The sequence below is a fragment of the Convolutriloba macropyga genome, chromosome 4 (genome assembly GCF_964194025.1).
Source record: "Convolutriloba macropyga chromosome 4, txConMacr16.3, whole genome shotgun sequence".
NCBI lineage: Eukaryota > Metazoa > Xenacoelomorpha > Acoela > Convolutidae > Convolutriloba > Convolutriloba macropyga.
The window spans coordinates 43,002,815-43,019,995 of record NC_134471.1 but is presented as its reverse complement, the minus strand read 5'-3'; the positions used below and the strand labels follow the sequence as shown (position 1 = coordinate 43,019,995).

Below are 17,181 nucleotides of genomic sequence, written 5' to 3'. Positions count from 1 at the left end.
ACCACTCAGTTGATTACAGTTTTTTTGTCCATATCTCCTGATTGTTCCTATGAGCTACATCAAACTTTGCCAGTCACTGGTTGCAATAAAATTCCTATGTAAAGTCCCTTCAATCACATTTTTCTTATGATGTAACGATGCACAGCTACGGAATTTTAGGATTATGCCTGTATCAGTTGATTTCTGATAACAATGATAGCTGGTTTTTCTATCATCTTTTACCTTTATGTTCAAATTTGGGAATGGCAGGTGTCCACTAGAGTTGGGTGTCTCAAGAGTGAGTTGTAAGTTTTTTGTGAAGAGAATTTGCATACTCAAAGTAATCTAGAGGAATCCTTTTGTCAGGGCACAATATGTCATCCACATATCTCGAGCAGAATTGTACTTTCTATTAAAAAATTAATCACAATGCCTTTCGTTAATCTTAAATTAACCATGAAAACTTTTCTCTATAGCGTTATTGACAGTTTAACTTCGAACTACTGGAAGTGACAAAAAATTTTCATGAAGATTAGAACACTTCAGTATGAGATTCAACAATTGAATTTTCAAACAATGATTGAAATATCAAAGATGTTGTGAGTCCTTCAGTAATGCTATTCGAGAAAAGCACTCACGTTGAAAGAGCAGCATCTGTTTTATGTGTTCATAAATGTTGTGAGATGGTAGCAACAATAACTAAGCTTCATCTTTGCACTGAAATTCCTGTGTTAATAGAGGGTCAAAATTTTTCTTCTATTAGATATATGGACCCTCTAAAAATTTTTTTTATCATAAATAAACAATCGCTGCATGCAACCCGCTGTAGTCAAATGACCCAGAATACCTAAAATGGCAATTATCAACCTTATGGTGACACTCTGAAGTAAAGGAATCACGAAATATATCAATGGCCAATGAATAATGTTTTCAATGCAATTGATCAAATCCTTCATGGTTCTTCTCAATATCAGAATTAAAAAAAAGTCAAGTTGCTCAAAGAGTTCGCCACAAAAGAATAGAAATTATCTGTTGAGAATCATTCTGAGATTCGCATAGACAAAACAATCATTAATATTTTATTCATTGGAAAAACCATTTTCATCTATCTAGGATTAGTCGTTAATGGAGCATCCTGACCCCAAAACGGTTATACGTATGTATATTCCAATACATATGTATTACTCAAATTAATTAATGAATGTCGAGAAGAAAAAAACTGATTGAAGAAGAAAAATATGAGGCCCCCGCTTGTCTAAAGAACGTTTTGATATCAAGCCCATGAGAAAAGAAAATTCCTTGAGTTCAAGAACAAAAAACAGAAAGTTTTGAGATCAGGATTGTAATTATGAATAGGTATTGAGTTCAGGATAAAAAATGAACATGTCTTGAGTTAGAAACCAAAAAAGAAGCAAAAATTGATCATTTTCAGGAATCAAAAAATGGTTTTTATTCAATAAAGCAGGCAGCGGCACCCCTCAATTCGGTGATTAAGTATATGATATGCCAGAGTTGTTGAAAAATTTTATTCGAGATTTCCCCCGGAGTATACCGTGTGGAATCTTGTCTATCTCGTTGTCAGGTGTCCTCATTCAATCTTGTGACGCCCTTCAATATTCGGTCCCGAGCTTTACAGACTGAAGTGGAGCTGCAAAGCTAGTGCGTGCAACTGAGCATGCGTGTGAGGCGCTAAGAGGTTACCAAAAAGCAGCGCCCCAACAGGAGAAAGCAATCAATTTATTGAAACAAGGTTTGGCCAGTTTTAAAGTCAATGCCACTAAGAAGAGCGAAGCCGCAACGAAATTGGAGAGACACAACACTCAGTTGCGGTCAGAGCTTCAGCAGCTAGAGGATTAGAACCAATACAAAAAAAACTGTCATTGATAGAAAAAAGTAGTCAAGAGAAGCAAAAGGCCGAAACATGGGCGACTGAGAAATGTCTCTTTGATAATCGAAACAGAAAAATAGTAAATTGGCCGGCTACGCTGTATGAGATTTTGTTTGTGAAGAGTTCTGCGGCTGAAAAACAAGTCAAGAAACAATACTACAAGATGAGCCTACTGATGCATCTTGATGCTGGGCGAGAAAGAGTCCTTCAAGACCACCATTTAGTCGTAACAAAATCTGTCCAATGATGCAACTCAAGAGGCGTACAACCATTTTGGGCTTTAAGAAGCCAAGAAAGTTCTGAACGGCAAAAACTGACAATGAAATTTTTATTTGAAAATACAGGTCCTTTATATTAAACCTTTTTGAATCAAGAGTTGTATATGAAAAAAATGGTTGATATGTTGTTGAGTGAGTGATGCACTCTAATTTTTTTATTAGGTGTGGGAAGTTCTATTGCCACACGTATAAAAAGTACTTATACAGAACTTAAAATCTTGGGCTTAAAGGTCAAAGCTTTAGTTTGAAAGTTAATTTATTACCTGATTTGTGGCTCACACAATATTGATGGCTGCAGAGAGGAAAGATTTGTAAAAGTTGATTTAAGAAACGAACAATTACGAACATTGCGTTCATCGTCAGGTTTAACAATCGAATAAAAATTTATCTGCCAAGTATATAAACTTATTTTTTTTACTCTATCTTATCAATTTTTAAAAAATGGTTTGAAATAACAACGAAATATTGAAATTGGTTACAGTTCAAGACCGGAAAAAAACAAGTTTTGAGATCTGGACTAAAATAATGAATAGGTCTTGAGTTCAGAATTGAAAAAGGAATATGTCTTGAGTTCGAGACCAAAAAGAGTGAGAAGGAACGATTAATTTTAAGAAATAAAAAGGGTTTTTATTCAATAAAGCAGGCAGCGACACCCCTCAAAATGTTGAATATGTATACCAGAAGCCAAAGTTGTAGGAATTTATATCAAAGACTTTCCCAGGAGTATACCGTGTGGAATCTTGTCTATCCCGGTGTCAGAAGGTGTCCTCATTAAATCTTCTGGCGCCCACCAATATTAGGTCCTGAGCTTTACAGACTGAAGTGAAGCTCCAAAGCTAATGCGTGTAACTTGAGAAGCTGATGATTACTAACTCTTTGTTTCAAAGGGACCTTTTCAAGCTCCGAAAAAAGGCACCATTTTGATAAGAACAAAGCAGCAACCAAAGAAAGAAATGACAAACTGAGCCCTGCGCGTGAGGCGCTAAGAGGTAATCAAAAAGCAATTGCAGCCAGAAACTCCAAACAGGAGATAGCAATCAATTTATTGAAACAGGGTTTGACCGATTTTAAACTTAATGCAGCTAAGAAGATGGAACCCGCAAAAAATAGATAGAAAAAACGATCAATTGCCGATAGAGTTTCAGCAGCTAGAGAATTACAACCAATACTTAGCCAACGAATGTCGAAGAGATTATAATATCTTTGATAGGCAAAACAAATCATTGAAGAATGAAAAAGCCAAAACGTAGGGGACTGAAAAATGACTTTTTGAGATTCGAAACAAAAATATAAAAGTCGACCGGCTGTATGAAATCTTGTTTGCAAAGATTTCTGCGTCTGAAGAACAACTCAAAAACATTAACACGAGAAGAGCCTACTGGCGCAACCTGATCCTGGTGGATATGAGGAAGCCTTCAAGACCATTAATCGGGTCTACCAGATTCTGTCCAAAAATTCAACGTGAGAGGCGTAAAGTATTTTTGGGATTGAAGAAGCCGAGGAAGTTCCGAACGACAAAACTGACATTGAACCTTTTTATTGGAAAAATACACGTTTTTTATAAACATTTATGTATCAAGAGATCTATATGAAAATAAGGAATGATTTGTTGGTGAGTGAGCCGTGCACTCTTTTCCTAATAAGTATGGGAAGTGTGAGTGTCACACGTATAAAAAAGAGTTCATAAAACTTTTCGCTTCAAGGTCAGAGATTTAATTTAAAAGTTACATTAATAGCTGATATATGGCTAATACAAGATTGATAGCTGCGGAGAAAAGTTTGTCAATTAAAAATTCAATTGACTCAAAAAACAAACGTTTCGGAACTTTGCGTTCATTGCCAGGTTTAAAAATCAAATAAAATTATCTATCAATTATATAAACATATTTTTGACTCTATCTATTGAATTCTGAAATGTGAATTAATAACAAAAAAATGTTGAAATCAGTTATAGTTCAAGACCGAAAAAATGAAGTCTTGAGGTCAGGAATAAAATTATGAATAGGTTTTGAGTTAGTTTTTAAAAAAAATACGTCTTGAGTTTGAGACCAAAAGGAGTTAGAAGGATCGATAAATTATAAGAAGTAAAAAGGGTTTTTACTCAATAGAGCAGGCAGCGACACCCCTCAAAATGTTGATTATGTATACCAGAAGCCAAAGTTGTAGAAAGTTATATCAGAGACTTTCCTCGGAGTATACCGTGTGAAATCTTGTCTATCTCGTTGTCAGAAGGTGTCCTCATTAAATATTCTGGCGCCCACCATTATTCGGTCCCGACCTTTACAGATTGAAATGAAGCTGCAAAGCTAATGCGTGTAAGTTGAGAAGCTGAAGAGTACAAATTCTTTACTTCAAAAATATCTGGTCCAGCTCCGACAAAAATCAATACCATCGTGATAAGACCAAAGCAGCAACCGGAGAAGGATATGGCAAACTCAGCCCTGCGTGTGGGGCGCTAAGAGGTAATCGAAAAGCAATTGCAGCCAGAAACTCCAAACAGGAGATAGCAATCAATTTATTGAAACAGGGTTTGGCCAGTTTTAAAGTCAATGCTACTAAGAAGAGCGAAGCCGCAACGAAATTGGAGAGACACAACACTCAGTTGCGGTCAGAGCTTCAGCAGCTAGAGGATTAGAACCAATACGAAAAAAACTGTCATTGATAGAAAAAAGTAGTCAAGAGAAGCAAAAAGGCCGAAACATGGGCGACTGAGAAATGTCTCTTTGATAATCGAAACAGAAAAATAGTAAATTGGCCGGCTACGCTGTATGAGATTTTGTTTGTGAAGAGTTCTGCGGCTGAAAAACAAGTCAAGAAACAATACTACAAGATGAGCCTACTGATGCATCTTGATGCTGGGCGAGAAAGAGTCCTTCAAGACCACCATTTAGTCGTAAAAAAATCTGTCCAATGATGCAACTCAAGAGGCGTACAACCATTTTGGGCTTTAAGAAGCCAAGAAAGTTCTAAACGACCAAAACTGACAATGAAATTTTTATTTGAAAATACAGGTCCTTTATCTTAAACCTTTTTGAATCAAGAGTTGTATATGAAAAAAATGGTTGATATGTTGTTGAGTGAGTGATGCACTCTAATTTTTTTTATTAGGTGTGGGAAGTTCTATTGCCACACGTATAAAAAGTACTTATACAGTACTTAAAGTCTTGGGCTTAAAGGTCAAAGCTTTAGTTTGAAAGTTAATTTATTACCTGATTTGTGGCTCACACAATATTGATGGCTGCAGAGAGGAAAGATTTGTAAAAGTTGATTTAAGAAACGAACAATTACGAACATTGCGTTCATCGTCAGGTTTAACAATCGAATAAAAATTTATCTGCCAAGTATATAAACTTATTTTTTTTACTCTATCTTATCAATTTTTAAAAAATGGTTTGAAATAACAACGAAATATTGAAATTGGTTACAGTTCAAGACCGGAAAAAAACAAGTTTTGAGATCTGGACTAAAATAATGAATAGGTCTTGAGTTCAGAATTGAAAAAAGAATATGTCTTGAGTTCGAGACCAAAAAGAGTGAGAAGGAACGATTAATTTTAAGAAATAAAAAGGGTTTTTATTCAATAAAGCAGGCAGCGACACCCCTCAAAATGTTGATTATGTATACCAGAAGCCAAAGTTGTAGGAATTTATATCAAAGACTTTCCCAGGAGTATACCGTGTGGAATCCTGTCTATCCCGGTGTCAGAAGGTGTCCTCATTAAATCTTCTGGCGCCCACCAATATTAGGTCCTGAGCTTTACAGACTGAAGTGAAGCTCCAAAGCTAATGCGTGTAACTTGAGAAGCTGATGATTACTAACTCTTTGTTTCAAAGGGACCTTTTCAAGCTCCGAAAAAAGGCACCATTTTGATAAGACCAAAGCAGCAACCAAAGAAAGAAATGACAAACTGAGCCCTGCGCGTGAGGCGCTAAGAGGTAATCAAAAAGCAATTGCAGCCAGAAACTCCAAACAGGAGATAGCAATCAATTTATTGAAACAGGGTTTGACCGATTTTAAACTTAATGCAGCTAAGAAGATGGAACCCGCAAAAAATAGATAGAAAAAACGATCAATTGCCGATAGAGTTTCAGCAGCTAGAGAATTACAACCAATACTTAGCCAACGAATGTCGAAGAGATTATAATATCTTTGATAGGCAAAACAAATCATTGAAGAATGAAAAAGCCAAAACGTAGGGGACTGAAAAATGACTTTTTGAGATTCGAAACAAAAATATAAAAGTCGACCGGCTGTATGAAATCTTGTTTGCAAAGATTTCTGCGTCTGAAGAACAACTCAAAAACATTAACACAAGAAGAGCCTACTGGCGCAACCTGATCCTGGTGGATATGAGGAAGCCTTCAAGACCATTAATCGGGTCTAACAGATTCTGTCCAAAAATTCAACGTGAGAGGCGTAAAGTATTTTTGGGATTGAAGAAGCCGAGGAAGTTCCGAACGACAAAACTGACATTGAACCTTTTTATTGGAAAAATACACGTTTTTTATAAACATTTATGTATCAAGAGATCTATATGAAAATAAGGAATGATTTGTTGGTGAGTGAGCCGTGCACTCTTTTCCTAATAAGTGTGGGAAGTGTGAGTGTCACACGTATAAAAAAGAGTTCATAAAACTTTTCGCTTCAAGGTCAGAGATTTAATTTAAAAGTTACATTAATAGCTGATATATGGCTAATACAAGATTGATAGCTGCGGAGAAAAGTTTGTCAATTAAAAATTCAATTGACTCAAAAAACAAACGTTTCGGAACTTTGCGTTCATCGCCAGGTTTAAAAATCAAATAAAATTATCTATCAATTATATAAACATATTTTTGACTCTATCTATTGAATTCTGAAATGTGAATTAATAACAAAAAAATGTTGAAATCAGTTATAGTTCAAGACCGAAAAAATGAAGTCTTGAGGTCAGGAATAAAATTATGAATAGGTTTTGAGTTAGTTTTTAAAAAAAATACGTCTTGAGTTTGAGACCAAAAGGAGTTAGAAGGATCGATAAATTATAAGAAGTAAAAAGGGTTTTTACTCAATAGAGCAGGCAGCGACACCCCTCAAAATGTTGATTATGTATACCAGAAGCCAAAGTTGTAGAAAGTTATATCAGAGACTTTCCTCGGAGTATACCGTGTGAAATCTTGTCTATCTCGTTGTCAGAAGGTGTCCTCATTAAATATTCTGGCGCCCACCATTATTCGGTCCCGACCTTTACAGATTGAAATGAAGCTGCAAAGCTAATGCGTGTAAGTTGAGAAGCTGAAGAGTACAAACTCTTTACTTCAAAAATATCTGGTCCAGCTCCGACAAAAATCAACACCATCGTGATAAGACCAAAGCAGCAACCGGAGAAGGATATGGCAAACTCAGCCCTGCGTGTGGGGCGCTAAGAGGTAATCGAAAAGCAATTGCAGCCAGAAACTCCAAACAGGAGATAGCAATCAATTTATTGAAACAGGGTTTGGCCTACTTTAATTTCGATGTCGCTAAGAAGGGCGAAGCCACAGAAAAAACTGGAGAAAAGCAATCAATTGCCGTCAGAGCTTCAGGAGCTAGATGATCAACAGCAATACTTGGCCAACGAATGTCGAAAAAAATAAACGGTCATTGATAGACAAAACAAGTCCTGAAAAATTAAAAAAAACCAAAACATGACTGACAAATGACTTTTTGAGAATCAAAACAAAAACAAAAAAATCGACTGGCTGTATGAGATCTCGTTTGTGAAGATTTCTGCTTCTGAAAAACAAATCAGGAAACATTAACACAATGGGAGCCAACTGACGCAACCTGATCCTGAGGGAGGCCATCAATCGGGCCTACCAAATTCTCTCCAATGATGCAGCGCAAGAAGCGTATAACATTTTTTTGCTTGAAAAAGCCGAGAAAGTTCTGAACGATAAAAACTGACATTGATAATCTCCTACTAATATTACTACTTGAAGAAGAAGAAGTGATATTTATTGTAGTGATAAAGATCGTTTTTGTTGTTGTTGATGTGGATTCTCAGTCTTGTGACTGACGGGCATCTCTCCCATTCCGTGATTGTTGAGAAATCGCCATCGTGTTCCTGCACTTGTTACATTCATACACAATTTGCCAGCTTCAGCTATTTGTTTCTAAAAAATTTTCATCGACAACTTTTCGCATGACCATCATTGTTGGTTATTTCAGACCAATCAATTTTCTGACATCTATATGCTTTTCGATTCTGTTGACTATGCGGGCCGCTGTAAAAATAAATTCGTTTCTCGTTTCTTTTCAGTTCTAGTTTTCCTTGTCGTAAACAGTTTGTGAGCTCTTCCAATTTTGTCTCCCTCTCAGGAAACTTAGGTTCTCTAACTTCCTCAGATGTCAATTTCCTTAGCAGTAAAATTTCATTCAGTTGCAGATACATAGGAAGAGGCAGAAGACTTAAAAAATTTAATTGAAATTGTAGCTGATTTGGACACAAGCTATACGTTTTTCTCACCTTTTTGAAATTTTCTGAGAACTGTTAAATCTGTTTTTGTGAGCGCAAAGCATTGAAATTCGGGGACTACTGACTGGAAGAATTACGGACATTTAGAGACCGAATTTCACTTTATGCATTACCTTGTGCGTTCTAAAGACATACCAAAGCTCCAGAAAAGGACCTCCTCTGGACAATAGTCCCATGGAAGCTAGAAGCCCGACAATAGTGACAGATAATGCTAGTATAAAATAAGGAAGGGAATGAAACCTGAGCTGGCGACTTTCTTGAACAGGGAATCTCTTTTGGTCCAGTTTTCAAAGGTCGCTTATGTTTGAATCTGGGAATGGGGTCGAGGCAAAACAGAATAGATCATCAACTCCTATTGACAACCCAATCAGTATCTGAAAAAAATTATGTTTTTTTTGCAACAAGTTAATTAAAATTATAACCATATGCTTAAATATACTTGAATTAAAGTACTTCAAATCATTCAAAAAAAAATAAAATAAAGAACATCAGTCAATTTATTAAAGACTCAGATAATAAAATTTTCTTCCGATTGCTTTCTTCCTAAAACGAAAAACTTTTAAAAGCTCCTACGATAGTATTCCAAAGAGTTTTTCATATTGTGAAAACAGGAAATCATTCAACGTTTTCTTAAAAATAATTTCAATTTTTGTCAAACGAAATTGTGGTAAATTATTCCATTTTTGTACGCTTCAAATTCATTCCAAAATTGGTGTTGACAGTCTATCTAATTTTGAATTGTTTTGTTCGAGTATTATTTTGATGAAGACTCAGATACCAGAAAAAAATTCTGAATTGTGTGACCTGGCTATATCGTAATGAAATTTGATTACTGACAATTTTGCTATTATTAGCTCATCTGGTTGGGTCTTTGTCTGGATTAGCAGATCTTCCGCTTTGTCTTGCTTTTTGCGTAGAAAGCGCACCTTTACCCCAGTTAATCTCGGTTAAGGTGTTTTATGTTTTTTACTGAAAAAATTTTGAAAAAGTATTGCCGAAAACGATAAGTGTGAAAGCACGAATGGTTTTAGAAAAAGAATGCGCGTGTTCAGGGGAATTTGATCTCTTATTAGGTATATTGATCTTATAGCATGATGCAGAGAAGTAATTGTCAATTAAAACTGAAATTGATTAACTAAAACGAACGTTTTCGAACATAGATCATCAACTCCTATTGACAACCCAATCAGTATCTGAAAAAGATTATGTTTTTTGCAACAAGTAAATTAAAATTATAACCATATGGTTAAATATACTTGAATTAAAGTACTTCAAATTATTCAAACAAAATAAAATGAAGAACATCAATCAATTTCTTAAAGACTCAGATTATAAAATTTATCTTCCGATTGCTTTCTTCCTAAAATTAAAAATAACTTTTAAAAGCTCCTACAATAGTATTCCAAGGATTTTTTCATATTGTGAAAGCAAGAAATCATTCAACGTTTTCCTAAAACTAATTTCATTTTTTGCCAAACGCAACTGTGGTAAATTATTCCATTTTTGTACGCTTCGAACTCATTCCGAAATTGGTGTTGACAGTCTGTCTAATTTTGAATTGTTTTGTTCGAGTATTATTTTGATGAAGACTCAGATACCAGTAACAACTTTCGGAATTGTGTGACCTGGCTATATCGTAATGAAATTCGATTAGTGAATATTTTGCTATTATTAGCTTATCTGGTTGGGTCTTTGTCTGGATTAGCAGACCTTCCGCTTTGTCACCTTTACCCAAGTTAATCTCGGTTAAGGCGGTTTATCTTTTTTGCTGATAAATTTTGAAAAAGTATTACCGAAAACGATAAGTGTGAAAGCACAAGTGATTTAAGAAAAAGAATGCGCGCGTTCAGGGGTATTTGATGTCTTATTAGGTAAATTGATCTTATAGCATGATACAGAGAAGTAATTGACAATTAAAACTTAAATTCATTAACTAAAACGACCGTTTTCGAACATTGCGTTCATCGTCAGGTTTAAAAATTAATGAAATCATTTATAAAGTATATAAACTTGTCTTTGACTATAATTCTAAGAAATGAGTTAAAATAACATCGAATTTTTTGAAATTATTTTCAGTTAAAATCACATTTACAACATTTATTTACACTTATTAAACTAAAATCAATTCATTTTTTATTCCGGATTTTATGAAAATCCCGGGTATAATGCTTTCTATTCCTGAAAAGGGATTCATTCCTATCGGTTTTAATTTAAGGTTTTGTTCAGCTGCTCAGCAAAATTAATATTCCGGCCAATTGCAACACCAAGATATCTGCAACTTAGTTTTGTGAAAACTTTGTTTTTGTAAAAAAAAATTATCCGAAATCAGAATTATTGAGCCAGAAAAAGATTAATTCGTTTTTGTTTGTATTCAAAAGTAGTTTGTTCATCTCTACATATTCTTCTGTTTTTTGTAAAATTTCCTTGACTTTCCCATGTTAGCTACTTTCCTGTCCACAGCAGACAATACTTGTGTCATCTGCGAATTGAATTATTTTTCCGTTGTATCTATATTAGATGAGAAATCGTTCACTTATAAAAGAAAAATGATTGGTCCTAAAATATGCACTCTGATTGTTCCAAAATCTGATTGTTCGAAAAATTGTGGACTTCTAGATAACCGAACTCGTATGCACTCTGATTGCTCGAAAATTTTTGGACTTCTGGATAACTGAACTCGATATATTGAATTTCTGGGAAATTGTCTCTTATGACCAATCCATTAAATCCACAATAATAATAAAAGTATCGCGTCTTTCCCATTATAGCCCCCTCCCCCAGCTTAGTGGTCAGATAACGTAACCCCCCCCCCCCCCCCCCGGCGTGGTAATTTTTAACGGGGCTATGATTTCGAAGGGAGGGGGCTATAATATAATGGTATAATGGGAAAGACCCAAATAATAATGCCGATTATACATTCACCTTGACACTGCTGTGCAGTCTAACCGGGCTTTGACGCAAGTAGTTTGTTTTTCTTGATTTTTAAGATATAAATGGAGCAAAGATGTCTTCGTTTATTACCAAATCTAAAATTGCGAAGTCTTACATACCGTCTTTTGTTCAACCAAGTCCAAAGGATATTGATTCGTTGAGAGAGTTTATTTCCAAATATAAATGCTGTGTTATTACTGGTGCGGGAATATCAACTGAATCAGGCATACCCGACTATCGGTAAGCAAGGTGTGATAATTTTCTCTACCTCAATTTTTAATCGATAAGAATTGAGCTCTGGTTGTTAGTTATCTAATATTTAGTTAGAGCCAACTTTTTGTTCTTATAATTGAAAGGAAAAATGGGTTTGATCCACCCAGTGCACGGAACAGTGAGCCCCAACAAACATCACAGTAGCAGCGTCTTTAAATTTACAGAAAAATACACATTGTATTTTAACCTTACATCAATATGCTAGGTTCTAGGAGCCGCGTCCGCAGGTTGAAACTAAACGACAAAAAGTAAATTAGGAAATTCCCCTCACCAACACAGGTTGAATATTGGCTGGTCCGGGGCCCTCTCAGATCCACCTCTTCATAAAGCATTTCGTATTGTGTTCAAATCTATCAAGAAAATGAGAGCATTATGTCCAAACAGCAGCTGAGACAAATGTAAACAAAAGACAGACAGGACTAGAACGTAGATGATAGCGAAAGTAGATGAGTCGAACTAACATACTCCCTTCTTCATCAACAACTCCCATTGAAGCATCAACAATTTCGCGCTGCCTAAGTTTCCTTGAGCCTCGAATCGAAGTTTTTATCGAAGTATCTTTTGCTGAACTTGTATTCCCAAAGTGGCTGTAATATCTAATCTTGCATCATCATTAGTTCTTGTTAATTTAAGAGCAAAGGTTTCCCTTGCAACGGCTAAAGTCGAGTTTATCTTGACACCATGGCAGAAATCACTTGAAAGTTTGCAAAGGATTTGAGAAGTTCATTATTTCTCTTGTGGGTGTATCCTCCTTTCGGGCATTGGAGGGCATGTGCCACAGTGAAGTTTCACTGCCTGCGCATATTGATGGGATTATTATCGGATCCCAACCATAGCGAAGGGAAATGCCGTCACGAAACTTGCTTTTCGTTAGGGCAAAGTGATATCGCTTCAATTGCATAGCGTTCAACCAGCTTTATGCCCCCTTTTTCAACCAGCTAAGTCAAGTGCGCGAATCTCGTTCTTATTCAATTCGCTTTTAATTATCGTCTACTTCGATTTGATATCAGGCTTTCTCCCTTTTTGTTTTGTGTACGATTTGTTGCGTTAGTTCGGACTGATATAGGGATAAGGGACTTAAAAGCTGAACGGGTCTTCGGGTTTAAGAATGATCAGGCAATTCTCCCTTATCGGCAGCAACAAAATATTCGGTTATTTTATTGTACGACTACTAGATTCGGATTCTTTAGTAGATTCTGTAATAGGTCATCGTTGATTGATTTCTCAAATTGTTTCAGCAGTTCTTCAATATCAGCTGTTGTACGAGCTAAGAAGGTCATTTTATGCTGAACCGATGAAATGACTAAATTGTAAAAATTTTGAGGTGAAACATTGACATGGAAGGCCAGCTGTTGTAGCCACAATCTCTGCTGTTATAGTGATCTTTCTACAAATGTCTTTTCTGCATTATCAGAACCAAGTTCTCTGCAACCGTCATCTTTTTGCACTACATCGTGAACAAAAATATGCTGTGCTTTTTTAAAAAGATGTTCTTTGGTAATAATATGCCACTTGGTAGGATGGTAACCGAAAGCAGGGCCATGATTCTCAACGAGTCAAACAGTTTTGCCAGGTTATTTAGAGAACTGACAGCGTTACAGTCGTCCGCATTGAACTATGAAATCAAGAAGTTCAATCAAGGGGATAATGGCAATTGCGTACATTGAAATTGCAAGGGGTTACCTTGGGTTGTACCTTCCTGAGAGTATTTTTTCTTTGTTAATAAACAAATTTGATGGTTCACGATATTATATACGGATGAAATTATAGAGAGAAGGGCTTAATTTCTCGATGTTTCTTATGGCAAGAACCGGTTTGAGACTTGAAAGCGTTTTTTATGGAAACTTTGGACACAACTTGTGTTTTAGCAAAATTGAACCCAACTTTTGTGTGAACTTTCGTGCTTTAGCGTCCCCTGGACCTAGACATAGTTGTTGATCACCACCGTATATCTTAAGGTCTGTTTTTATCACACTTGACATTAGTTCTTTCAATAACTCGCCATAGAATTCCCCCAATTCCTATCGATCGTATACTGGAGCATATATCAAGAGCTATCAACCGACATGAAATCTACGTAAGAATAATAATCAAATCAACAAGTTGCTATGCGTATCGCTAGTTTAGCTATCGGTTTGCATAGTTAATTCGAGGACGCCTTATTCGAGGACGTATCAGAAGCCTTTGACCTTTGTTGTCATCGAGGCCCGAAGGTCCATAGCTTCCGTGCATGTTAATGACAAATTTTCTATCCATTGAGGCATTGAGTTTCTCAGATATGGACTGATGGTATGGCAAATTTTTTGGACTGTCTTTGCCAACTTGGTAACTCATAATTGCTTTGCATGGTCTCCTGGATGTCTCGTGTAAGACATCAACGACTGTTTTCTTGTCAAATTTGTCAGTAAGGAAAAGGACATCACCTTTCACTTCTTCAGTAAGACTTCGAATGGCATCGGAAATTTCTCCTGTTGACATTTATTTATCAAATTCTTTGTATTCATTAAGAGATTGTATTTTTTTAGTTCTGCTCATACGTTCCTGGATAGCTTTTGCTTTAGGAAGCATGGAGTCTATGTCTCACTTTATCAATTGGTCTAACCGTCTTGCAATGGTTTTGTTGTTTGAGGACTCACCCTTTGATTGCAAGAATGAGATGATGCGTCACCATTACCTAGTACATTGCCGTTTCTGGGTTAAAATTTCTTAAAGTGGCAAACAGTACTTCACTCAAGGTATCGGTGAATTTCAAGCCTGCCGTGTTTCTCGGCAGCGTAAAAAGATTGCTTTCCAATGACCAACTTGTTTGTAGATGTTCTTCATGAGCTCTTTTCTGCTTTCTTCAAGGTTAAACCAGTAGCTGCTGGGTTCAGAAGAGGCTTTCCTGGAAGCTTGGGAGGTCTGGCTGTCAACCACTGCAGGACTTAGAGTTGTTGACTCCTGATGAACACAAAACCCCTGCACCTCTGAGATGACTTAAATATTTTGAGCAGAGATACCCGGACATTAGTGGAGTGAGGGAGGTTGTTTGTATTTTGAAAACGTGAATAATTAACGAGTGAAATCAGACATGTGGGTTAAACAGCAAGAAAACGTATGGTTACCACAGAGAAATGTAAACTCTCTGCAGGTTTAATTACTACTGCATTAAATAGGAGTCTAGCCTTCCTCCCCACACAACAACACTATAGGTATTGTCAACCTCAGTTTACCACGCAGCCGCGGAGATAGATAATTGCGCTGCGTAGGAGTGCAAAACTTGTCTTCGTTCGAATGTATGTTAATGCGTCTGAGTATGTTTCGTTTTTTCTTTCAGATTTTTCTGTTTTTTCTGTCTCCAGTTGCTTTATATTGCGTGTTACAGAGGTTCCTGCGCATCCGATCGAGGAAAACGCGAACGTAAGAAAACTCCTTTTTTCAATTTCTTTTAGCGTTTAATGTTGTTAGAAATTGTTTTTGTTTATATTGTGTCAGAAGCATTGTTTTTCAAGTTTGTTCTATTATTGTCCAAGCTAAGTGTAATTCTTATTTAATTGTAGTTGGTGCTTCTTACTAGGTTTGATATATTGGGAAAAAACAGAATAATTGACGATTTGTCTCAGGTTTTTTTTGCAATTCTAAAACAACTCTTCTGTTGATTTGGCTGTTATTTAATTAGAAGACAAGTATCTCCGTTACTTAAATGTCATCTACGTTGCGACAGGTATCTCCGTTACCTACGAGAAGAGTAGTTAGTTGGCCTAATAAACACCATAAAAGTTCTATAGATAATTTTGCGCAACTGGATGGACATTTTTATGCCGCATCGCTTGTTCTAAATTTAGTTTTCAGCGGTAATGCTGGTCACCTACTTTTTGACACTCAAAGAGGGTATCTATGTGGTTTACATTGCTTGGCAGATTATCGATTATTTTGAAGCTTTTATTAGAGCGGTCATTCCTGTGCTGTAGAGTATTGGAAAACCTATTTAACGATACTTTGGTTATATGAAATTCTGCTGGAAGAATTCTTGTATCAATAATGAGCCTCTTGGCGGTCTCGTATTTTGTTTCGCGGAAACAAACTTATTTGTCCCAATTAATATCGACAATGCAAGTGATCTGAAAAGATTTGTTCTTGTTTTTAGAAGTATTAGATAAATAACCAAGTATAAGAATCTGATGGCTGATGCCATTTTGCTGATAATTTTGTACAGTTGAAGAATTGGTATATTAATTCTTATCAATATTTACTCCTAAGTGCCTGCCTTTACCGGTTGGCTCGAGGTAGTGTGCTTTCAAAGGGACGTTTTGTGCGAATGATAATTTTTTGTCTTAAAAATCGTTAATTACGTTTTCCTGCCATTTAAGTTTATATACTGGTTTCAACGCAGATGTAAAATTGTTGAAATTAGAAAGTTTAATGCTAACTAAATGAAATAGACCGAATATTTTTTATTTGCTTAAGACTTCATTCATTTTTGGAAAAAATTCTGAAAAACTTTGTTCTGTTTCAAGCGTTTATGGACTATGAGATGTTTATCCTGGCTTTGGGGAATTCATGATCGTAAGAATTTTTAGCCATTATTAATTCTATTATGTTTCTAAAGTAGTGGAACGAGTACTTATCCAAATCAGAGAACGCTTTTAAAAGAATAATCTTAACAATCAACGTGTCGAAGGCACGTTCTCACGGAAATAGCCGATTTCAAATTAACGAAGTTTTCTCCTCATTTTGGACCTGATGGAAAGCGTTCTTTTTATTTGTCATAATTAATCCACTGCTTTTGACACCCGTAATTTTGATTTAGATAGTCTTTTGATTCAGATAGAATATTTTGAATGGTGTGATGACGGAGTTGCCAGTCCCCAGGGACCTTCTATGAAACTTCCTATGTTAATTTACACTAAATCATCTGGTGCTATCCGTACTTCGTTGTTAGTACCTTGTGTTACCTTAGTTTTACTTGTTGCACGTACTGATTTGTGAACTGATTTTAGTTGAAGTGAATACTGGCATGTGTTCACTGGTACCGTCTAGCTTATGTCGAATCATTTGAATAAGTTTGTGTAAAACTTGTTGACATTGAAACTGAACCGAACTCGGAACTGAATAAATTTAAAGGTCAAATCGAAATCGTTTTGAATAAGCCTTAACATGACGCAGTCAATGAAGTCCCCTTTATTGGGAAAGCGGAGCAAATCCAACAATCGAGTGGCAGACCTGGTTCTCCACAAGATTGGAGTCATGGCAAAAGAGAACATGCTCGTCGATCAACTACTTCGCCTCAAACCAACCGCAGGCGACCTTTCTACCCAACGATACCTTCTTACGAAGAAAAGAAAGAAAATTCATGC

General features: G+C 36.1%; 1 protein-coding gene across 1 annotated transcript in view; it reads left to right on the top strand.

The window, feature by feature from the left end:
• Window positions 1-11,632: 11,632 nt before the first annotated feature.
• The window catches only part of LOC142337690 (NAD-dependent protein lipoamidase sirtuin-4, mitochondrial-like), a 72,064-nt gene continuing 66,515 nt past the window's right edge, over window positions 11,633-17,181 (top strand). Inside the window, exon 1 of the mRNA XM_075387133.1 lies at window positions 11,633-11,812. Within this exon, the coding sequence (XP_075243248.1) occupies window positions 11,646-11,812 (167 nt within the window). The 5' untranslated portion in view covers window positions 11,633-11,645. The remainder of the gene's footprint in view (window positions 11,813-17,181) is intronic.